The following is a 24,714-nucleotide window of genomic DNA, read 5'->3' as shown; positions in this document are numbered from 1 at the left end:
AAACATTTTGAGTCAAACAAACACACAACGATAACTATAATTTCAAGAAAAATAGTATTCTCAACTCACTTCAGTTTATACCAGTGAACTTTCGAATTGGTCACCATTCACTTTCTGACAATAATGAAGTTTGTTTACAAATTCATTAAGGAATGTTTCTGGAGTAATTTCATTCTAACCATGAGCTCTAAAGTAAACTGCAGTGGTGTAACGTAAAATTTTGATTTCACCAATCCTCACAAAAATCTTCAGCAGGCCATTCTAAGGGACCACGTTTACCTATCTAATGATTTGGATTGTCATCTAGCCACTTTTAAACCAGCTTGTCGTGATAATGATGTACCTCATCTTGCTGAAACCTAAAATTAGTTGAAAACCGGTAGACAGACAAACATGATCCCTTAGAAGAGCCCACTAGGTCATCTGATAGTACGCAGAGATGTTTTTGGGGAAATATTTGACATCTGAACTGTACGATATACAACGGCAATTCATTTTAAAACTTGTGGATAGGTAAAGAGATATTTCCCCAGGAACATTTCATAATATAAGAAAAAAATTTATAGGTAGATTTCATTATTGTCAGGGAATGAATGATAAACATTTTGAATATTTACTAAAATGGACTGGAGTGAGTTTTGAATAATTTTTATATAATATTATTGTATAATACTTTGTAATTAGTTATAGTCCCTGATTATAAGCATTTATTATTTCTTGAGGCAAAAATTGAATATAAAACTGCTAATCACTCGAGATTGGATAATTCCATTTCCAACAATAAAAAAAGTATTGGATAGAGAATAGAAATACCTATTAAACGGGGTATCACAGGACCCCTCTTTCGATTTGTACAAAAACAGTTGGTAGCGCCCACCAGGCGAAAAGTGATGCAACAAATTGTTATATCAAAAACTACTAAAAAGGATACCTTCTTACGTAAATTTTGTCTGGTGTTGATATCTTGTTACATTCAAAAGTTGAGAGGGGGTGACTATTTACTGTTATGTAAAAATCTCACAAAGTGTTAAATTCAAATATTTTTATAATAACATTTACTCTTCCCAAGTAACACACAACATTTCACCAATCGTATTGCTATGGAGAGTAAAGCAGGGCTTCTAATCGGTAAAACACTTCTCTAATAAATACTTATAGTACTCTCAAATAGGACAGTGAAGCCAACAAATTATCTTGTAATGTACCATACTAGCAAACAAAATGCATGAATTGAAACAACCCTATTCTTACCTTATAGGAGGCGGACTCCGTACACTCTGCATCAGTTGCTGTTGCTGCACAGAAATCCCCTGAACTTGAGGAGGACCCATCACCCCTTGCGGTGATGTAACTGACGATGGCGATGGTTTCAGTCCTTGCATTTGAGGATACTGTTGATCAGTAAAGGAATTGTTATATCCTAGGTGTGGCTGCCGGATACCTGGCAATCGCTGTTGATACGTTGGGCAAGCACCGGGCTGTTGGAAACCTTGCTGCTGCTGCTGTTGATGTGCTGCTTGCTGCTGCTGCTGATGTGCTTGCTGCTGATGTGCTTGCTGCTGTTGCTGCCTTTGGATCGCTAGCATCTGTTGATGTTTGTACCACTGAGGCTGACTCATTGGCTGGCCAGGTCCTTGGTTTAAGCCTTGGCCTGGTTGATTCATAATTCCACTTTGAATTTGCATTCTAGTTTGGTGCTGTTGATTAGCATTCGGTTGCGTGTTGAGAATGTGCTGTAACTGTTGTTGGGGAGGTGCGCCACCACCTGCCTGCTGAATCTGCTGTGCCTGCTAGAGAAACAAAATTTCAATTTTCTTCAAATTATTCTCATTCTCGCAAATTCCAGTAAAAGTGTGCAGAATAACATATAATAATTATAAAGGAATTGAAAAAAAAAGATGATAAAGGAAAGCGATCTTGGTGGTATGCTTATTATTGCAAAAAATGTGAATGGGATAAGGCAGGTCCTTAACTTTGGAAGTTATATTATTTGATCTGTTTGTGTCTGTATGAGTTTTTTTCTTGATTAATGTTCAAGTTAATTATCCCCTAAAATGAACTGTAATAGCGTTTTGGAAAAATAAAGATTATCAGGCTATCGTTATCAGGCTATACGATCTGTTCATTTTTTCCAAATATTCAGGAAACTCTATTGTAAAAATAGTGTTTTGCTAAACTTTGTGACATTAAATAAAAAGACCATTTATTATTATCATTATCATATTCAATACTTTCGAATTTCTCAAAATTACAAAAAACGTATCAAGAAATGAAAATAAATCGTTAAGTCTAGACTAAGGAAAATGAATGGGTTCAAGAGTTTCATAAAAATTACCTGTTTTCAGAGTGTTAGTATCCTAGGGATCAGGAAACAGGACATGTCAGGATCAAGAGAGGTTATTTGGGAGAATAGAAAATAACATAAATAAGGAACTTATGTAGGAATAAAAAACCAATTTCCATTTCTCTGAAACAATGAAAACAGGACTGAAAAAAATTAAAATATTGCTCAATAGGTTATGTTGTATACAAATTCAAACATTAATTTTAGTAAGAAAAATCAACTTTGTTTCCAGACAAGAAGAAATGGAGACGTTCCTGAGGTGTTCACTAAACATCAACTGTTGATTTATTGATAACTCAATACATTTCAAGTTTGGAATCCATAGGTTATTAAAAGTTAAGCTTCAAGCTATTTTCTTGAACTAAACTTCACTCATATTAACCATTTTTACCAATATAATACCAGAAATTATAATTTATAAAAGAAATTCACGAAAATAAAATGATTGAGGTATTTTTTAGTATACTGTGAATTCACTGAAAAAAAAATTGAAAGAATTCCTTCCTGCCAGTTTTATAAAATTTTATGAATTATCAAACTCCATGCGCATGATGGTATCAATCAATGTAATATGATTGTAACGATAATTCTTGATTAATATTCATTTATCATTATTGACCACCTTCCCATCTGTTAAAAGTAGCAAATGATATAGCCTCGGCCTGGGATAAGTCGCAATACACAAGCCACATTATCTTGGATCGAGTGGTAGTCCTTTATGCTAGATTACAAAGAATTAGGATGGATAATGATTCAATTTCGAGGTGTGGAATAACATCATTTGGACTTGTTCCTTTCTGTTTGCTATACTATTATTCCAAACTAATAGGCTCTAAATTCTCAGAAATGATTTAAGTTTTTGCCTTAATCTGTCTTCCAGTAGCCTACGAAAATTATTCTAAACAGATGAGGAAAAATGATGACAAAGTACATAGAATCACAACCTTAACAAAGTTTTTATTTTAATGCAATATTTCTGAGAATTTAGTGCCTTCTATTATGGAATTGTAATATAGATTGTTTTGACCTACCTAAGATGATAAAAATCAACTTATACGCAGATATATCATGAATGCATGGCGAATGTTTTAAACCGCATAAATTTTGAACGAGACAACATATTTGTGTGGGGTGCAATAAGAATATGACTCTTTGTATAGAACCAGTAATTCACAAAACTGAGTATAATATTCAAATCTATTATTTCTTATAATCATTATATCAAAATAATATTGAAAATTCCAGACTCTTCATTAATAAGACAATCTATTGTTCATAATAATATAGAAATTTGTATTTTTACAATATCCAGTTTCTCAACTAGAAAATTTGAAGGTAGCTGCTATAACTTAGCAGCTTTATTGAATAACAGTATAGACAAACTGAAATTACCATTCAAGATATCCTACTGAGAAATTAAACAGTCCTTCAACAGATGGAAAATGTTTGAAATGTGGTTTAATAGTTATTATAATTTTTCAAGTATTATATTCATTGCCATGTATCTGTTAGTATTTTATATAAGTTATTAGATAGATAGATAGATTCATTTCATTTGAATAGAAATCTTAATATAAAAATAAATAGTACATGTAAAGTTAATTCAAAAGTGCACAGATAAATGCACAATCATTAAGCTATTGGAAAATAATGACAATACATTAGGCCTATTATTTTGGAAAATATAACATTAAAATTGTTTTCCAAAACGAAAAAAAACTTTTGGCAGATCTACCATTCACAGGCAATTTATACAATTGGTTGGAGAGCCTTAAAAAAACAGTTAATTCAAATGTCCGGAGTTATTAACCCTGCATATATGCAAATAATCTCTATTCCGAGATCATTGTTCATTAATTTCTATGTTGAATGTAATTGGGTCACAAAGGTATGATGGTGCTGATTTATTAACAATTTTGTAGATGAAAATCATTGAAAAAAATAAAAGAAATGTTAAAGCACCCTAAACCAACCCAATGTAGATTACATATTGCTGATTGGTTTATAACGAAAGATATGTTATTCATATTCCTCAATTCTGAAGTTTGAATAGTTGCTCTAATTTATTTAAATTAAAATTGTATAAGACTTGCATAGTTAAAATAAGGCTGAATAATACTTCTTCCTACACACTGTAATTCTTGTTTCAAGGAAAAAACTAACCACACCAAATTGTAGAAAAAAAATTACAATAACAAAAAAATACCTGTCTCTGCTTGATGAATGCTGCCATAAGCTGAGGATTAGACTTAAGTATCGAAAGTATTTGTTGTTGCTGTTCTGGAGACTGAGGCGAGCGCAATGTTTGCATGAGCTGTTGGAGGGCTTGCTTTTGCATCATAGGTGGGGGTGCTGCACCTGGCCTTACACCTGCCGGATTGGCTTGCAAGGGTGGTTGACCCATCTGACCTGGTTGCAGTACTTGTGGCACAGATTGTCGGATACCAGGCGCAACACCACCGCCAGCGTACCTTGGCTGCCACTGTTCCATTGGCAAGAGATTTCCACCTGAAACAAATAATACCCTTCAAAGAATCATCCTACAATAAACATCAACAACGAAATGGTAAGAAATACTTCTTAACAAATGTCTTCATGAATACTAACTTGAACTTTGAAATTAGACTGTTACGTTAATACTATTTTTTACAGAAAAAGGACTTTAGGATACTCAACATGACTTCATGTAATATTTAATATATATATATATATATATATATATATATATATATATATATATATATATATATATATATATATATATACATTACGATGCAAATGTATGGAATAAATTCGATATTTACAAAATGAGCGTCTTTCGGAAGAAATCCAAAAACAGGTCAACTTTAATTTTTGACGGCCCATCTCATGATATTCATATGAAAGACGTTTCGTCACCGGTGTTGGCGTGATGACGTAATCGACAATTTTTTTAAATGCAAACAGGGGTCATGTGGCACCTCATTCAAAAGGTCTACTAATCATCTATTCAACGGTATAATGGTTTCAATATGTATTAATACAGGGTCAACCGAAATTATGTTGTCAGAAGACTGGAATTATAAATAATAGTAATTCATTGACCCAAATAATGCTATGCACCGCCACTGAGAATAAAGTATCGTACTGTCTTCTATTTTTTTTGTTGATTAGAAAAAAGAAATGGTGATAAAAGTCCTACACCCTACTTGAGATTAGTCAATGTCATTGAAGTGAAGTATCATTGAAGCGGTTGACATTATTTCTAGAAAAATATTTATGAGGAAGTCTTACCTTGTCCTGCTCCCAAATGGCCCATGTTTCTTATTTGTGGAGGAGGCATACTCTGTCCAGGAACCTGATTAGGAGTGACTTTGCCATAACCGACATGTGGAGCTTGTTGCCTAGCAGCTTCCTCTTGCACTTGTTTGACGACTTGAAGTACATTCGCTGGTGGGGTATGTGTACCTGGCTTCGAACCAATACCTGCTTGATGTGGAGCTTGAATACCCATTGATGGATTGGGTAAACCTTCAATTTAAAAAGCATATAATCAAATAGATGAAAACGGTAAGTTCAAAATAATATATTATACTGTATTAATTTATGCATTAATTTATTCCGATTCAAAACTATTCGAGCTACCACGTTTACAATGTAACATTTCTAGAGAAAGTTCTTTAAAACCCCAAAACAAGTAACATATATTTCTTAGAAACGAACTACAGAATGACAAATTTAGAAACTAGCGTAAGATATACAAGCCCCCATTCTAAAGAGTTGTACAAGTTGGTGCGAAGTACTTAAGTTATCACTTATTCAGTGATGTACATATATCTATTAATATTGAGGTAGAATTGGTACCTCTGTAACAAAATGTATGTGAAAAATATTTTAATTAGATTTATGAAAAGGTGAAAATTGTGAAATATTGCCTTTTACTGTCACTAAGAGTATTCTAAAAAAGGTAATATGTTAGTAGTAAACTGTATTCCTCTAATTTTTTTTTATATTTTCTTTGAGAAACTTCTGATATCTCCACTTGATATCCAGATAGCTGTAATATTATATCAATACTAATTTGACTAGGTAAAGTGGAAATCTTATAATTACTGTTGTGATTAGGAATAATTACCCACCCACATAACAGGATATATATAGTACATACTTCAATAATCGACTTTGTATGTAGTAAATTAGATGAATATTTCACATCATGAACTATAGCTTTCCCTGGAATACCAGATCATGAAGTTGTTTTATTCAGCATACATTGGTTAAATCAAAAACAGCAAAAAATTCAAGTATGGAAGACTATACAATGAAAATAAATAACACTATCCATGACATTCAAACAATTTTAACAAACATTTTTTATTTCTAGATGCATTTGGCTAACACTGTAGCTTCCTAATTGTTATCATCAATCCTTCTATATCTGTTTATCACCATTTTTCATTAATAATGTCCTTATTAAAAAGTCAAGATTAAACAAAGTGGCTTATCAAGAGCTCTTGGATTACTTAATCACATTAAAAAAAGTTCACTAACGATTTTATAACTGCGTTGAAAATATAAAAATATATATTAAAAAATGATTGAAAATGATAAATGTAATGTTTACAATATGAATATTAAAAGAGCTAAAATAAAACGAGAGACTTGGTACATTATTAATGTTTTCAGAGGTGAACAAAAACAAATAGAATCTTCAATCCTGATAAATAATATAAACCATTATTATTTTTCTTCAAAAGCTGAGTTGGGGACAAAAAATATTGTAGTTCCATATGACATACTGATTAATTTAGATACTGCTGAGTTTCAGGTAGTGAAACATTCATTGAAAAACAAAACAATATCTAAAATTAACGAATTATAAATTAAGATTCTGGAAAATATTTCTGTTTCTGCTCTAGATTCATTAGCAGAGTCAATTTCAAAATGGGATGTTTTCTTCATTTCTAAAAACTTCCATTAAAATCCCTCTCTATAAAGATGATTTCTTCACTTGCCAAAATTATGAAAATGTTTTGTTAAAATTTGCGTAACAGAATTTTTATATGTTACAGAAATAACTAACTTCAAGCAAAAATACTCAAGTTTTGCCTAGAAAACTGTATCATCATGGAATCGAGGAATTTATTAATAAATGATCATATCTAACTGGCAGAAGTCAAGTGATTAAATATTTCACTTTATCTGATATCTGTCATATAACTAACGGAGTACCACAGGGTCCGATATTGGGTTCCAGTCTATTTCTTTTTTACATCAAGAACTCAACAACCATTGACTTAGAGGCTTCATTCACTTTATTTGCAGATGACACAGTAGAATGGAATAACGGGGTCTCTCAGTCAAAAGATCAAAAATCAAAAACTCTGCTTTACTTTGCCAAGCTTTCGCTTCTAGTGGGAAGCTTCTTCAGGGCCTATAATTTATTGAGTTGTGGGTTTTTTTGCCAATGAATAAAATTACAAATCATACTTACAGTAAAAATGAGTAAAAAACAATTAATTGAACATATAAATCGACGAAAAAAGTTAAACATTAATGGAGTTTTTTGGTTTGACAAATGTCATACCTTCACATAAATGTCATTTTTCAATGGGCATGATAATTTGATAATCTTTGACTCTAAAGGGAAAGTTGATTGATACAATTTTCATTATTAGGTATCAATATGAGTTTTGGTATAGTTCCAGCAAGTTACTGTATATACTGCTGAGATTATCAATGTCAGTTCTCTTATTCATACAATTAGAAGACTTATTAATTTCAACCATTTCAAGAAAAATGCGTTTGGAAATATTTTTTTCTGTATGTTAAACTGTGATATTAGAGTAATTTGGTTTATGTCCTGTTTCTATAGAATGTTGCGCTAATGCACATGATTTCTTATTGAGCTTTATATCACTTTTATGTGAAGTTATTCTATTTTTAAGAATTCTAGATGTTGTTCCAATAATATATATAGTGACAAAAAACCTTAAATTTGAGAAATACGTTTTATCGCCGAGTAAAAAACTATCGTGGGGATGTTATGCAGTAAGAATAACATACTCATCTAGAATCTAATATTTTAAGCTTGAGAAAGCTATTGTATAGCGAAACACGTATCACGGTTTTTGTAAAACCCTTCATAGTGAAAAATCATACAATAAACTGTATTAATGAGTTTCACATTTGACTAAGTTTCTACAATACTTGCTTTGTCAATGAGGGTAACTCTATGGACATGAAGCATATTTATTATCGTTACTATCTTTCAACAGACGTTATTCTACTAATCATCTTGTGAAACAAATCAGATTGTTCCATGAAATGCACAAGAAGTGATTTCACTTGTTCTAGAGTTCTCATAAACAACACACAGATGTGTATACAGGGTAGGTTAGAGAGGTACAAGTCATAAAAAGATGTTAAGTTAGGAGTTTTAAATTTCACGTAGTAAGGTGGCCGGTATCTATCCTTCACCCTTTTAATGAAGATATTTTGACAAAAAATGAAATCCATACGTACCAGTATTCATAGTGCTAGCAGGACTAACCGAACCTGGCAGTACTGACTGCACCACGCCTCCACTCATTGGCACATTGGTAGCACAAGGAAGAGCATTTGTCGAGTTTGTCTTGGACATTACTGCCATCCTCCTTCTGAGCAATTGTGCTTGTTGCAATCTCTGTTGTAACTGTTGTTGTTTGAGCTTGTGTTTTATATTCGAACAGAATGGGACGGGGCATTTGGTTTCTTGGCAGTGTTTAGCGTGATAACAACACAGTGCAATAAGTTGTTTACAAATAGGGCAACCTCCGTTCGTTTTTCTTTTGCACACCTTCGTATGCGTTACCACACGTTTCATCTTCTGACAGCTTGGCAAACGGCAGTTTGCATCTCGGCATTGACAAGCGTGCACCAATGACTGAATACACCGCTAAAATAAACATTTTCAATTGAATAACAAGAAACAAAAACAACAGAATATAAATTACCTGAATAGACAATTTTCTTGCTTCGCCAGGATTGGCTTTGCTGTCTGTTGGCGAACTGCCATCGTCTATGTCTAACCCAAGTTTCACCATCTTATGAGGATGGCCATCTTTCTCATAACAATGAATGCACAAGTCAAAATCTTCACAAAATGTACAATGATATCTAGTTTCCACATGTGCTTTACAGTTGTTGCAAGTATATACAAATTTATCTTGTCCTTGGTTATGTAATTCATACAGCATGGACATTGTGCTGTATTTTGCTCGTCTTAAAGATGAAAACTCGTAATGTTTTTCTCGGGCAAGCGTTAAAAACGCGTCCCGTCCGTCCATGAGATCACAGTTGATAAAAGGATCAGGGTCTTGAATTGGCTGAAAAATCAGAAATTATCTTCAGTATAACAAAAATCTTGGTACAGACCATAATGTTACACAGATAATATATAATTATTTATTGAAATTCCACTACCCCGCAAAATAAAACTGATTTAAAACATGTAACTTACCTTCAAGCTGGCAGCTGATTGAACAGAATGTAATCTAATAACGAAGAATACTTCTTTATGCTTTTCCATTGTGGCAAATATTTTTGCAGACAAATCATTACCATTTTGAGGAGCATTTGATTTCTTACTATTTTTTCTTTGATTTGCCTTCGATTTTGTGTTCTTTTTAGCCTTTTTCTGTCCTTTTTTCTTTCCATCAGGACCCACCTCATTTTCTTCCAGGGATGAAAATATCTACAAGAAACAATAATTATTGAACTGATATAAAAATAAACTAGAAAGACAATTTCAAAAAAGTTGATCAAAATTTATAACCTAATGTATGTTTTATGTAGGGATTATAAAGCTAGTTAAACATTAACCTAAAATAACTTAAAAAAGTAAATATTCAATAAATGTGAACAATTTTCAAATAAAAAAAAACTTATTCAAAAAAAAGTTAATTGTCACAGAAGAACTGTTGCCACATTAAGACAAAATATAAAATAACTGAAAAAAAAAAAAAATATATATATATATATATATATATATATATATATATATATATATATATATATATATATATATATATATATATATATATATATTCAATCAAATCCATATTCAACAGTTGTTCCTTCAATTGCCTGAAGGTAATATTCTTAAAGGAACCTTCATGATTTTCAATATGAACATAATATTCCTATTGATTAAATAATTCTGGAACCATTTGAGAACATTTCCACTAATGCCAATATTGAACAATTTTTTGTTTGACACTTCATGGTTGAAAGTACTCAAATTATCTTAAAAACTATTTTGGTAACTTTCAACTTCAATATTCTTCGTATATTTCTTATTGCTTACAAGTTGAAAAGGATCTTAGTATCCATAAACACATGGTGCTATTTTGGGGCCAGCCCAGTAAAAAATCATATGAAAGGAAATTCTTTCAACTCAAAAATATTTTGTGAGCAAATCAAATTGCCATGAAAGAAAAAGAAGCAACTCGTAAATTGGAGAACAGTTCTAAAAAAACAATTGTTCTAGTTATAAATGTAAGATACAGTTATGTTTCCTCAAGTAAAAAACTTGTTTCATGAATTTTTATAGAAAGTACATATTTAGAAAGGAAACTCAAGTTGACGATGTTTTTTCATCAGCATCAATGATTCATCACATTTCAAATTTGTGTGAGATCCGATGTCCACCCCTGTGGACACTTTTGCCAAAAAATAAATAGTTTTCCTCGAATTAACTTTTTGATTACTGCAAAGTTGTGTAATGATTAATTTTAAAATCCAATAAAAATACAGGACATTCATTTATAAGCACTTAAAAAAAGAGAAAAATTTCAAATTACGTCAAATACATTAATTTATTACATTATACAATATGAAAACTCGTCACAAGATTTGCTCATTAAAAAAAATTATTAGAATTATTCAAGTAACACTCTGTGAGATTTCCACTGGACATTTCTCACAATAAAGTGTTCATTTGATACGGATATCATTAGGGAGCATAAAAAAATCCACAATCTTAGACAGTCTGCCATATTGCACTTAGTAACATCATGTTATTTTTTGGCAAGCCCTTTCATGTGATACCCATACCATGGAAGTGCACAAAAAACTAGATTATCTGTTGGATGTAGAATGACGTCACTTAGCTAATTATGAATGTCATCCAAACTAAACAAGTATGCAAAAGTTTAGCTCAATTGGATGAGAATAAGTGCTTTGAAATTCAGTTGCCAGGCTTGGCCAGAACTGACATACATGCAAACATTGCAAATTGAATAAAAGCTTGTAACGGACAACTTACCGCTGCCTCAGCTGCTTCCGCTTGCTTTCTTTTTTCCTCTTCCTCTTGGTCAAGCTCTTTTATACTTTCTTCCAAAACGTTTGGCCAAAAATCTCCCTCAAAATATGGGAGATCGGCAGCCGATCTAAGATTATCTTCCATTGCTTGTTTCAGAATATCCTGTAATTAGCACACAAAATAGATTAAAAAAAGAAATATCAAAAATGAAATTTTCATCATACCTTATAATCTAAAACTATCCTTTCAATTATTCCTTTGTCTAACATCTTTTTATACCAGTCTTGCAGTCTCTTGGGTTTTGGTATTTTTTGGTCCAGCGGATGGCAATGAAAGATATAATCATCACCTTCCGAAGGGGGACAAGCCCATATATGAGCCATAGTATAACCTAACTGTTTCACATAGTCCATATAACCTAATAAAATCTCATGATACACAGCAGTCCTAAATTGTCTGGGTTTGAAAAAGTGAACAGAATCTAAGTACGCTATATACACTCGCCGCGTGTTTGGCATAGGACACTCCGAACCGTATTCCTGAACATGCATCCCAAAAAAACAAACGTCCACACCGTCGATTTCCTCAAAGGCAAAAAGGGCCTTCGCCCGATATGGAAACTCTCCTGTAAGTTCACCGGTTTCAACAAACTTGGATCGCATCCCCGGTTTAACCTCAACAACTTTTTCCGAACTTGATACAACACGAATCGATACATCACCCGCTCCAGCTTCTTTCTTCCTGAGGAAAAGATTCACCCTGTTTTCAATGTAAATGCCTAAGTTCGTAACCTGCAACCGTTTCGCGTTGAATTTGTTCTCCCGACGTTTCAGTCCTTTGATTTCGAGGCACTCATCACAAATAAAACCTAGGGGCCAAATGGCTTCAATATGAAGAACACATATTTGGTGGAGTTTTCGCCCACAGTCATTGCAATGCACAAACGTTTCCATCTCCAGATGATCGTTTTTCATTTCCTTAAACTGATCCTTCTTTATATTTCTGAAAAAAATATATATAACTGAGGTAATGAAATGACACACATTTCAAAGTGAGTTAGTAACAAATATTGATATTCAGAGTGGATGTTCTGTGAAATTACAAAAGCTCTAGAAACTGTAGAGTGAGATTTGCTTAGAAGATATAATCGGACTTCACAGAACTTTGTCGTATACTACATTTTTATATTTGCTTTTACAGACAAAGCAATGTAAAAGCCAATATAAAGCTTTTTGATAGTTGTTTTAGATTCATGAAGTATTAAATATTTAGTTTTTATAACTATCACTGTTTTTAGTACAGTAAATCCTTATTTATAAAATAAAATAATCTATATATTGATTTACTGCCGACAGTAATCACTGAGTGATTTCTTGTGAAGTAGTGCATTGAACCAAAGGTATGTCAATCATGGAGAATCTGTAGATTTGTTAACTTCTGAATAAAAAATATTACAAAACAATATTATTATTATTATTATAACAAAAAATTATGCAATATAAACAAGACTTACGTTTGGGCTTGTGTAGGATCCTCTCCTAGCGTTACTGTATCTCCTTGGATGTCATTAAAACATTTCTGACAGAAAGTGTACCTATCAGATCCTAATCCATATGCTTTCATACTGAGCACAGAGAAAGAAATACATGTTATTTAGCAAAGACCAACAGAATTCATATCATATTTTCAAATAATAAACTGCACAATGAACCAAACAATAGAAAAATAAACAAGTATCCAAATTGTCATCATTTCAATGATGAAGATTATTATTACTTATTACTGACCTGAAAATTTAAAGCCATTTCTGCAATTGATACTAATGGAAATTTCTTGAATTTCAACTTTACAACTTTTGCAGAATGTATCTTTAATTATAATTTGCATACAGATTTGTTTTCATGAAACAAAAAGCAGGTTTTTTTCTTTTTTTAATTAACCAACAATTTTGTCACTTTCGTAAATAATCTTACTTCCTCAGAAAACCAATGAAGAAATATTGTAAGAAAACGGCTAAGGAAGCCAAAAGTATACACTTTCGTAAAATAAGCCAAGGTGATAAAGAGAAGTTTGTGAATCTTATATTCAAAAGTTGAAGTTTCCAGAGGAACATTTCACAAAATTAATAATTGACAATACTCATAGTTGACAAAATTCCAAGATGACTTTAACAACACAACTAACTAGTGAGTGATAGAATTTGGTTGATAATTTTGGAAATCAGAATTCACCATTCTGATAGTAAATCATCAGCTTATGGGATGTTTGGCATGAAAAAACATTCAATAGATTTTTTTCAAAAATACTAATAAAACCGTATGAACTGATTTTGAAAGTAAATCAGAAATTTAACTAGAAAAAACATTTTCTCTCTTGAGGATCATCGTTAATCCAAGTAATATGTGGAAGCAAATGAAATATATATGAAATTGTTTCTTAACTTTTTCAGTATCTTCTTGCTTTACTCAATAAATATTACTTTTTATATATTATTCGAAATGAATCTATGAATAAACAATAAAAAAGTAAATAAAAACATACCTATTCTGATAACTGTAATACTTGGCATCTCTGGGAATTGTGCATAGTTGTTTACCGTAGCAGCACAGCACCTGAGGATTGAAAGTATACTTCCTACCACAACAATAACCCATAGACTGCATAACAGGATCGATTTCTTGTTCGAAAACCTCAGACAGCTGTAAATCACACCAAACATCAGGTATTTCAAAATCACACTAGCATTCAAAAAATTACCTTTGTGCAATACCTATATACTCGACTTGTTTTTCTATTGTACAACCATGCATTATCGAACATTAGCCACACGTCGTCCACATACTCCCAGGGGTCTGCATACTGTCCAATATCGAGTTTTCTTTTGATTGTTGACAAATCCATAGGCCTTTTAACAATTTCAAAATAGTCTGGGATACCTAAAGTCTGCGGATCTACAGGTTGCCTGAATGGAATACTTTCTGGGTCTTGTCTGAATAATTTCTCCAAGGTTGGCATCAGCTTCTGTCTGAGTTCATCCGGTTTGAATTCTTATACAGAAATCAAGTTAATTATATTGGATATAGATAATAGTAAGGTATATATGAATGGTTTCTAATCAATAAATTTGAATAAAATCTAGAAACACTCACTCTTGTTCTTCCTTTCGCTTGTTGCTACAACGCTGGTTGAATCAACGGAGGGTTTCACATCTGCAGAGATTTCAGAGATGCCCGGTTCTTCTTTCACCAAGCCAGGTTCTTCCTTTATCATATTGCCATGTTCCCCGATCGATTCTGATGCAATCTCCTGCTTAATCTCCATTTTAATCTCACTTCTCGTTCCTTTGCCGCCCACACTCTCCATCTGTGATTCATTCATCTCTCCCTCTTCTGCCCCAACTTCCATTTTGACTTGCTCCAACTTTCCTTTACTACCTCCCCGAGGAGGTGATGGGGATTCTTCATCTCTATCAGCTGCTGCAGTTATCGCTGCCATTTGGGATGACAGAGATGACTGCCTTGGAGCATTTAAGGCAGCACGCTCTGCACTACTCATGCCCTTTCCTGGAAGTGGATAATTGTTAATGATTCTTCTCAATAAGTACACACTAGAGAATTCAGTTGGTAAGTTCCAATGAATACAATTACAAACATTTCAAGCAAAAACTTCACTGCCAAATTCTTTAAAAACATTAAACAAATGCTGAATAGCAATTATTAAGTTCCAGTGATAGGATGAGCCGAAAACACCTTTATTCACTTGGTTTTAAAATCATGTCAAAATTCATAATGAATCACAGATAATGGATGTGAATTAATTATATATTTAGATATTGAAAGCTATTTTAAATAAACAGTGATGACATTCACTTCATCTGAAAACTAATTAATTTTTATTCACAGTAAAAAATATATGGTCTTGTCACATACTAATGAACTCTGCTGAGAAGTCACTAGTCTGCCATTCGAGTACCTCAGCAGACGAAATTACCCTGCAAAGGGTATAGTTTTTAAAGATATATAAATTTTTAGAAACATATAAATATACAATAAAGATCATCTACAGCCTGGCTAGACTAAAGGATAGTTTGAATTTAGGACATTAATCAATTTTTTCAATGCCTTTCACAAAAATAAATTCACGTTCTTGGTAAGCTCCTGAACATTTTATAAATAAAATAAAATTTTACGAATCTGTATGTCATCCATTCTAGTAATAATTTATAAAAAAATATTCAATGGTTTTACCGTACAGTCAACTTGTATAATTTTTTTTCCAACTCCATGTATTTTCAAGTCTTATTTTGGAAAACTATTGACACGTCTAAAAACTGTGTTTCTATAGACTAACCTATTATTATTATTACCAAAACCATGGATATTTTCTCTTGATTTTAGAGAGCACATGAGTTAATTATAAAGACAGTCCATGACGAAAGTTCTGACATGAACTCTTGTGGAACACCATACAAAAAAATTTGGCCCCAAGAAAAAAGTTCAAATTTTTTTTTGTAGAAAACAAACTTGAATATACACTTACCCATACTGGCGGCAACTGATGACGGTGAGGCCTGAATCGGAGTTGCTGGTGCTGGGGAAGCCCCCCTGGAAGAACTGACTGACCTGGGACCTGCAGTTGTAGCATGTGGAGTGAGTACCGAATCTGAACTGGTGGTAGGTATTCTATTGCCATTCTGAGCAGAAACCGGTTGCAAGTTTTGCGATTGTTGAACAAAACTCGATGGTGAAGGAGATATCCGACTGGACTTCAACATATCTCCATAATGATTTGCTTGAGAGTTCTGTCCACTAGGCGACACTTGAGGAAGGCTGACAGGTCCATTGCTTGTTGTAGGAAACTGGTTGCTGGAAGAAGTGGTGGTACTACCTTGAGAAAGAGGATTTCCAAATGGCGACAGACCAGGATTCGATGGACTCGGGCTGGGCCCTGGTAAACCAACATTTTGCTGAGGCTGTTGTGCGGTTTGTTGAGTGGGCTGTTGAGTAGAGAATAGTAATCGGTTTCCAGGTTGATTGATAACACCAAGACCTCCTAGAGGAGGACCGCCGAGAGATGGGGAACTGCTTCTCAAACCTGGTTGGGTCTGGGCAGGGGACTGCTGTTGCCCCGGAAGAATATTACCTGGTACTGGAGGTCTCGGTCCCATTCCTTAAATTTGGAGAGAAGGTATTTACTTTTCACATAATTTGAGTACTTGTTTTCATTTGCATTTTTTATGAAATATAAACAATTATTAAGGCAATGTGCACATAAAAGAAAAAAAAATCATCAATAAAATTTGTTAATCACCTTGAAGATTTGGTCTGATAGGCTGTGTATGCTGCTGTTGTAATTGCAGTTCTTTTCTCTTCTGTCTTTTTTCTTCCAACTCTTTCTGAATCTTGTAGATTTTTTCTGCCAGTAGGTGGTAGTACTCAGACCTCGAATTGGCCATTTCGTACATATCTCCTTCTACCTTCCTTGCATAGGCAACCAAATTGTGCATTCTTTTATCGAGCAGAGCCTGGGGATCGGGCGTAGGAAATATAGCCTGCACCAACTTATGCACCAAATGGTTTCTGAGATCTGGAGTAACAGACTGATGCCACTCCTTAGTTCCAGCTACAGGAGATGCAGTCACTTGACCCGGTTGCAAACCTCCTGGCAACTGGCCTACCAAACCTTGATTGACTGCCTCTGCACCACTAGCAAGACCAAACATCACACTATTTACGCTTTGTCGTAAGCTGGCAGCAGTCTGATCAACACCTTGAATTTGAGCCGAGTTGGAAGAGGGATCATTATTCAAAGGTAGAGATACATTGGGAGCAGCTGGGCCGGGTGGAGCTAAACATCTCATATTACCTGAAATAGTAATCGATGATGAATCAAGAAACAGATATAGTACATTTTGTATTTATAATATCAACGAAAACACAATACTGTTATACCAGTACAAGGTGCATTCACTTGTTCATGAGGCAAGAAATTTGAAATACGGAATACAGGTATAGTACATCAAAGACAATATTTTCAATGATTAAACACTTGAACATCTATACAGGGTTAACTGGAAATAAAAACAAATCAAGAATTTCAAATAAAAACCTGTGTATTTTTGACCATTCGATCAGATATAAGTCTCTTTTCAACGATATAACATGCGTCCATGTTCCATTCGAAATGGTAGGATAGGAGCCATTTTCTCCAATATAATATGGCGGCGCTATGACGTCAACTCACAGGATGACGAAATTCAAAAATAGAAAATTTTCACTAATTTGTGTACCGTCATTTTTACTTTTTCAAATGCTACATTCTACTTCATTTGTCTAAAAAATCTTAAATAGAAAAGTGATATTTTTTAACTTTTATGTCGAAGTGCAACTCTTTAATTACAAAAGGTTATAGACGATACTATGCTGTTCATTTTTGTTTACCAATGCAGTGTCAGTGTCAAAGCTGCTCTATATCATTGTGAATCAATAACTACTTACTCACTTTTTTGTAAATATTTTAAATATGTAATCAAACAAGTTTAGTAACTCAATTCTGTTATCAATTCATTTTTGTGTTACTTAGATAAAATAATATTTCAATAAAATGATTTGCTCTTTTCAATGCTTATCGTTGATTTCAATTCTACCGTTTTCAATAAGTAAAAATATATGTCGCCGTGTGCAGTTCTCTGTAATGAGTGTATTTCTTCCCGAAAATAATAAAAGCCAATATACTCACCTAAACTAGGTATATTTTGTCCAGGATTCAGAGGTAACCTTAAAGCTGGCCTTGACGGAACAGGGTTTGGAATCAGACCAGCAGGAGGTGGACCTGCACCTGTTGTTGGGCATTGGATTCCAAGAGCATCATACGCTCTTCGCATATCAGTTGCTGACGGGTTAGGAGATTGGTTGTTTTGAGGAGGGTTTGTAGCCGCTAAAAAATACATAAATCCATATTCTTCTGTAATCTTTGGTTGGTAAATTTTCGAGAACGAGATGAAATTATGCAAAAGCAACAACTATAAAATAAGATAATTCAACATTTCATTCAAAACTCAAGAATACTGTTGAGATGTGGTCAGAAGAAACATAAAAATAGAACAAAACATCTCAGTGTTTCTATAAATTTAGGAAAAAACAGGAGTATCACCCATATTCAATCTGCATGATGCAATATTCAAATTTTCTAAGTTGTTTACTTCAAGTAATTAACTTGAAGTGACATATATGATAAAGGGTCACACTTGTGTGTAATTATAAATAACTTTTAAATTTGAATTCATAAAAAAATAATATGTATTCATTTGTGTATATGAAATGATGCTTATCATGTTTGTGAAAAAGTTTATTGCCCTACTTTCATAGATACTATGAGTCGGTACAATTATTTCCACCAAAGTCACTTCCTCTGTGAAAAATATGCTACGAGTATAACCAACAGTTCATTGCTACAAAAAAGAATACAAATTAATTCAACTTTTCGAAATTAAATTATAAATCATGTATAATACCAAGTGAAAAAATAATATAAGAATACAAATATGAAGATTCGAGTAGTAAAACTAATAGAGAAAACTAAAAAAACATGTATGCCTTTTCAACTGGAGTTTCATACTAAGCAAGACCCATATTCTATTGAATTGTCAAAAAATTCAATTTACTATTGATTTGGGGTTTTTCTTGTTAAAAAATTTAAATAAATTACAGAATTGATTAAGTGCATTTATAATTCATCTTACTTATCAACTACAGTTGAATTATTTAAATAGAGAAAATGGAGATTCACTTAATTTCCTTTATCACTTAATGTTCCTTCTCTGTTCATGACATTTAATGCATGATCGGTTCCTACATTTGTTCGAGCACCACCAAACTATCCCTAACCTTTGCCGAGTTATAACTCATTGAAATGGGTACAACAACCGGACTGAATCATGACTGGTGGGAGAAATCGTATCTGAGTAAAGTTTGGGTCGGTGTATGAAAGAAAGAATTAGGAAAAAAGGAACTCTATCACTAACTGAATACGGTCCTGAATTTGGATGTTTACGGCTCGAATAATCTAACAGACTGATAACAGATTTCTACACATCTTGAGGGAATGGCTTCTCACCGGCCATAACAGCTGTATGTCTTGTTTTCTCCAGTTTTTAATTTTTTCTCTTGAACCCCATTACCTGATATCCATATCATAAGACTACATAAAAACTAGCCCATCATATTGGGCGGTCTGCCATATTGGAGTCAGAGTGACAATGTTAATTTTGAATTCTTTTCAGAATACCCTTTTCACTTGATACCCATATCATAAGAGTGTATTTAAAAAAACTAGTCCGCCATCTTGGTCGGTTCGCCATATTGGATGTAGAATGGAGTCTCTGGGCTAACCGTGCATTGTTATCCTAAGCGTTTGTGCAAAATTACCGCTCAATCAGTTCCAAATTTAGTTGCAAGATTTGACTCGAATTTACATACATGAATAAAAAGATTATAGAATAAATAAAATCTTGTAATGACCCAAAAAATGTTCTATTATTAGTTATACTTAGTCATGTGGTGCCCTTTAATGTTTCAACTGCTTTTCAGATTTCTTCTGTACTCAAAAACTGTGGTTGTACTCGATTAAATAAATACAAAATTTTACGACTAAACGTGTCATAATTCTGAATGAAGGTACAAAGAAAATCTTCACTCACCATTAGGATTATTGCGATTCTTATCTGCCTGTTTGAGAGGAAGACAAACAGGACAATCCGTTCTTATACAGTTCTTCCAATGGCTTATTATCTGACGGGACGAGCTACAATGTGCCACAGAACAACCTTTTCCAGCATTGCATGTTGTCATGTGATTCAAAACATTTTTCATTGTCTTACAATGCGGCAGAGTACAAGACCACACCTCACCATTGGCCTGTGATTCTCTTCTTTGACACTTGTGAGCATGCAGCAGAAGAACTAGTTGCTGCTGTATAAGCTTTCTCTTTTCAGGGTCTGCTGAATGAAATAATTTAAAAAAACTTTGTTAAAATTTTTGGGCATGCAAAAATAAAAAAACTTAAAACTGAAATGGGAAAATTTTTTGTTACAAATCATACTTGAATAATAAATACAAACATGAATAAGAAACGCAAGTAAAGAAATTAAACAAACAAATATTTGCTATAAGTATGCAATAGATGTGTTACAGTAATAATTCAAAGTGCTAACACTGATACAAACTGTTAATGTTTAGTATTTTGATTTTATATATTCAATCAAAGTATACTTGAATTCTCTCACCGAACAAGGCTGCTTGACATCTATTGGAAGCTTATTGAATTCTAACAAACCATGATGAAAAGTTGAGTTCATAAATTGTGAATAATGTGTACAAGAAACATATAGATCAGTATTGCTACATGTTGGATTACTCATGAATTTCACTAATGTATGTGATGAACTGGTTGAAGTAAAAAGGTGCTTCATCAAACAAAATTTTGAAGATGACAATCATAGAAGAATAGAAAATTATATCTGAGAGAGAAAATATAACTGAGAGCCAACCTAATACTTGATGCATAATTATGATAGGAGCGAGTCTGTTGCATTTCAAAATAATTCGCGTACCTCTATTTTGCAACTTTTGCAAGGATTTTAGACTATTACTATCGAATAATGATAATAAGCTGCCTCAGTATACAAAGTGAGGTTGTATTATCGTATTATAGACTGTTACACATGTTTGGAAGCTAAGATGGCTACTGACACGGGTAAAGAAGCACTGTTTTTTTTTGCTATTTTACTGTGTATGTATTGGATGTGATCTTTGAAGTTCAATGTGTTATCAATCATGAATCCAAAGTATTTGATTTTTTTTTAACAATTTCAATGTCAATGCAACTAATTTTATATCGAGTTGCTTTAGTTTTAGTGCAGTTTAGAAAAGTTGTCGAAGTTCCAAATAAAAATCACAAAAAAAACTTTGAACGAATTTTCTGAAGCATTTAGTATTCCAAAAGAACATCAAACTAAATTACAGCATTCTCATCTCTATCTTGATCATTTTTGGTATTACAGAAATGACTATTGACTTAAACGGTTTCAAGGATATATTCAAAAACAAATTGCACATTTACATTACCAGGTTTTTCCACTACATGATGGTTCTTTCTTACCATGTTTCGTCTTTCGGACACCATAATCAAGTATCTATCAACATCCATAATAAATGTATGACGATACAGTAAAAAGAATGACTACTTTGAACTAATCTTTCGTGTTTGATTTATTCTAGTGGGTTCACTAATATGGGGTGTGAATTTCTTCATAACTAATGAGAAAAGAAAATCATGCAACAACTGCTTACCAGTAGATGGTGGTGGGGCTGCACCAGGTTGACTCCCCGGATTCTGCGTTGCTTGCTGAGGTGTTGACTGAGTTCCGCTGGGAGCACCCGACTGTGGTTGTGCTGGTGAAGGAGCTGGAGGTTGTGTCTGCACAATACCACCATCGCCACCACAACCTGGTCCTACAACAGAAGTAGTTTGTGGCCCTCCAAACCTTGGACCCTGGTTCTGCATATTCAGTTTTTGCTGGGGAGTGACTACACCTGAATCGATTAGAGATAATTCGATGTGAACAGGGGGTGTGTGATTGAACTCTTCAAAATTCAGAGGTTTCAAAACTCATGAGCATAATAATCAAGAGAGATAGGGAAATGATATTTCTTTCAAAAAGTAATAGTTGGGAATTACTCACCTACAGGCACTCCTTGGGCACCGGAGTTGGGATAAGTTGCATATGGAGGATTTCCGGGCATATTTGGTGTATTACACTTTGTTCCGCATAACCGAGGTCCTATGTGAAGGGAACCAGGAGCGTGCTGGTTCATGTGCATGCCTACTCTGTTCAACATTGGTCCATTTGGTAACCCCTGGACGTTATGATTGCCGGGATGTTGAGGATGACCAGGTGAAAACATGTTAGGTGTATTTGACAAAGGTTTGTTTATACTACTGCTCACTATTAGCCCCCCTCCTGCCATGTTTCCCATTGAATTTATGTTGCTACTGGTCATAATCATATTTCCTCCACTGTTGCTGATACCTAGGAAATGAATTATTAATGAATATCCAATATTCATTAAAGAAAACAAAATGTTGAAAGCACATTCTCTACCAACCCTGAATGGAGCCTTGAATGGAACTCATAACTTGAGCAGAACTGCAATTATTGGCCATGGACTGAAGCCCTGTATTGTTAGACAGACTTGAAGGTAAACTCCCCAAATTCATTTCTACTACACCAGTTTTTGCAACAGATACATTAGGAGGAGACTGAAGATTAGGACTCTTACTACCTAAAGGACCACTAGTCAACACTAATGCATTGCCTGCTATACCTTTATTACTCTGAAAAAAAAAATAGTATGACTGTTGTATGAAAAACTAATATGCAATAGAGAATATTTTTTGTTGATTGTGCTAAAAAAAGCTTTCTCGATTGTTCATAATTTTTGGGTGAAAATTTGGTTTTTTGCCCACTTATTTGAGCTGAGAGCCCGGTTTATAACAGCCACAAAAAAATTCTCAACACGCGTTTCACCAACTAAGTTGACGTCTTCAGGAATTTAAGTCGGCTATCTACTACATCTCCTGAAGACACCAACTTGGTTAGTGAAACGTTTGTTGCGAAGAATGTTGCTCTTGTTTGAGAGCATTGTTTGTTTTGGATTTATTCTACACCAGAAGTTCCATTTCTATCTGCTGATCTCAATTATAATTTGTCACATCTTAAAAATCAACATTTGATGGAATTATATGATCCGATTATATGACATTTTATTACTAAACTATAGATAAATATACTATAGATTCATATTTCAGTAATGTTTCTAATAAACCAATCCATTTCTTAATTGAAAATGGTCAAATCAAAAAATTACAATCAGCTGAAAATAGTGTATAACATACTAATAAAAAATTTGAATTTTTGTCATTATGTCATAATATACTTCTATACAACGTATGATGCGTGACTTACCTGCTGCAACAGGTGACTAAGTTGCATTTGCTGTCTCAGGTTGTTACTGTCAGAGTTTTCGATGCCGTTCTGCAAACTTCCTGGACCTGGACCTTGAGCAGGGGGCTTAGTATTGCCCATGTTATCGGAAAGTCCCCAAGGAGATGAAGACATGAGCTCGTCCGGAAGATCATTTTCCAGATCAAGCATGTCCATATTTGAGAGAACATCTGATTGATAAAAAACTGATTATAAATACATTTCCTCCAGCAGTTAAAACAAACGTGATTAATATGTTAATTAACACACTGTATATCAGATAATTCGAACAATCCAAATAAAACCTCAATCAAGGCAATATAGATGTTGAATCAAAATGATACTAATTATACAAAAAACAAGGCTTTATAGAAACATCTGAATAATTTTTCAGTTCAACGTACTGAAATAGTTAAAAAACAATACAATTCAAAGAAACTCAAATTTATCTTGGTGAGGAATTATTCAAATAAGGTCTATAACTAATAAAATACTACTATACTATATTCGTTTCCAAGGCATGCTCAAAGTAAACATAGCTGAATAGGTGATTGGGGGTGTGTCGATTTGCCAGCCGAATGCTGTAATGCTTTAGGTAAATTGAGTCTTGTCTTGGAACTGACTATAGTATAAAGTGTAACTTATGAACCAAAAGTTTATAATAATGATAATCTTCACAAAGACTCACTGAGAGTGGAGCATAATCAGACTGATAAACTCATATATATATATATATATATATATATATATATATATATATATATATATACATCTGCCAAAAAAAACATTTCTATCATATAGTTGAGAATTAAAATTTTTGAACATATTTAATATGAGATAAGTTATGTTTTCGTGAAACACGTTTGACCTGCTCAACTGATTATCCAAAAAAAAATGAAGGAGAGAAGAAGAGGAGATAATTTTTTTTCTGCAAGAGAGAAAACAGATCAAAATTTGTTCCAAAAATTGTACGGTATGTAGCAGACCCCGAATATTATATCTAGTTGGATCAATGAAAAAGGGCTAAACATAAGCCCAATGAAA

General features: G+C 33.3%; 1 protein-coding gene across 7 annotated transcripts in view; it reads right to left on the bottom strand.

Moving 5' to 3' along the window:
* Positions 1-24,714, bottom strand: part of nej (CREB binding protein nejire) — a 33,130-nt gene that overhangs the window by 1,248 nt on the left and 7,168 nt on the right. For 2 of the 7 annotated variants that reach the window (XM_074182334.1, XM_074182338.1), the window contains 20 exons: positions 23,653-23,861; positions 22,793-23,021; positions 22,369-22,716; positions 21,977-22,219; positions 20,326-20,625; positions 18,366-18,563; positions 16,938-17,492; positions 16,167-16,796; positions 14,777-15,190; positions 14,385-14,674; positions 14,169-14,326; positions 13,141-13,251; positions 11,852-12,629; positions 11,631-11,789; positions 9,825-10,058; positions 9,319-9,690; positions 8,849-9,260; positions 5,618-5,854; positions 4,551-4,852; positions 1,252-1,790 (listed from right to left, as the gene is read on the bottom strand). In XM_074182334.1, the coding sequence (XP_074038435.1) occupies positions 1,252-1,790; positions 4,551-4,852; positions 5,618-5,854; positions 8,849-9,260; positions 9,319-9,690; positions 9,825-10,058; positions 11,631-11,789; positions 11,852-12,629; positions 13,141-13,251; positions 14,169-14,326; positions 14,385-14,674; positions 14,777-15,190; positions 16,167-16,796; positions 16,938-17,492; positions 18,366-18,563; positions 20,326-20,625; positions 21,977-22,219; positions 22,369-22,716; positions 22,793-23,021; positions 23,653-23,861 (6,718 nt within the window). Of the gene's footprint in view, positions 1-157; positions 360-1,251; positions 1,791-2,335; positions 2,468-4,550; positions 4,853-5,617; positions 5,855-8,848; positions 9,261-9,318; positions 9,691-9,824; positions 10,059-11,630; positions 11,790-11,851; positions 12,630-13,140; positions 13,252-14,168; positions 14,327-14,384; positions 14,675-14,776; positions 15,191-16,166; positions 16,797-16,937; positions 17,493-18,365; positions 18,564-20,325; positions 20,626-21,976; positions 22,220-22,368; positions 22,717-22,792; positions 23,022-23,652; positions 23,862-24,714 lie in introns of those variants that run through there. The other 5 variants (XM_074182339.1, XR_012467253.1, XM_074182336.1 and 2 more) reach the window with 5 other exon arrangements.

The sequence above is a fragment of the Leptinotarsa decemlineata genome, unplaced genomic scaffold (genome assembly GCF_025532065.1).
Source record: "Leptinotarsa decemlineata unplaced genomic scaffold, Ldec_3_MD MMD2_tig00026328_RagTag_RagTag, whole genome shotgun sequence".
Lineage (NCBI taxonomy): Eukaryota > Metazoa > Arthropoda > Insecta > Coleoptera > Chrysomelidae > Leptinotarsa > Leptinotarsa decemlineata.
This window is presented reverse-complemented; position numbering and strand designations above follow the sequence as displayed.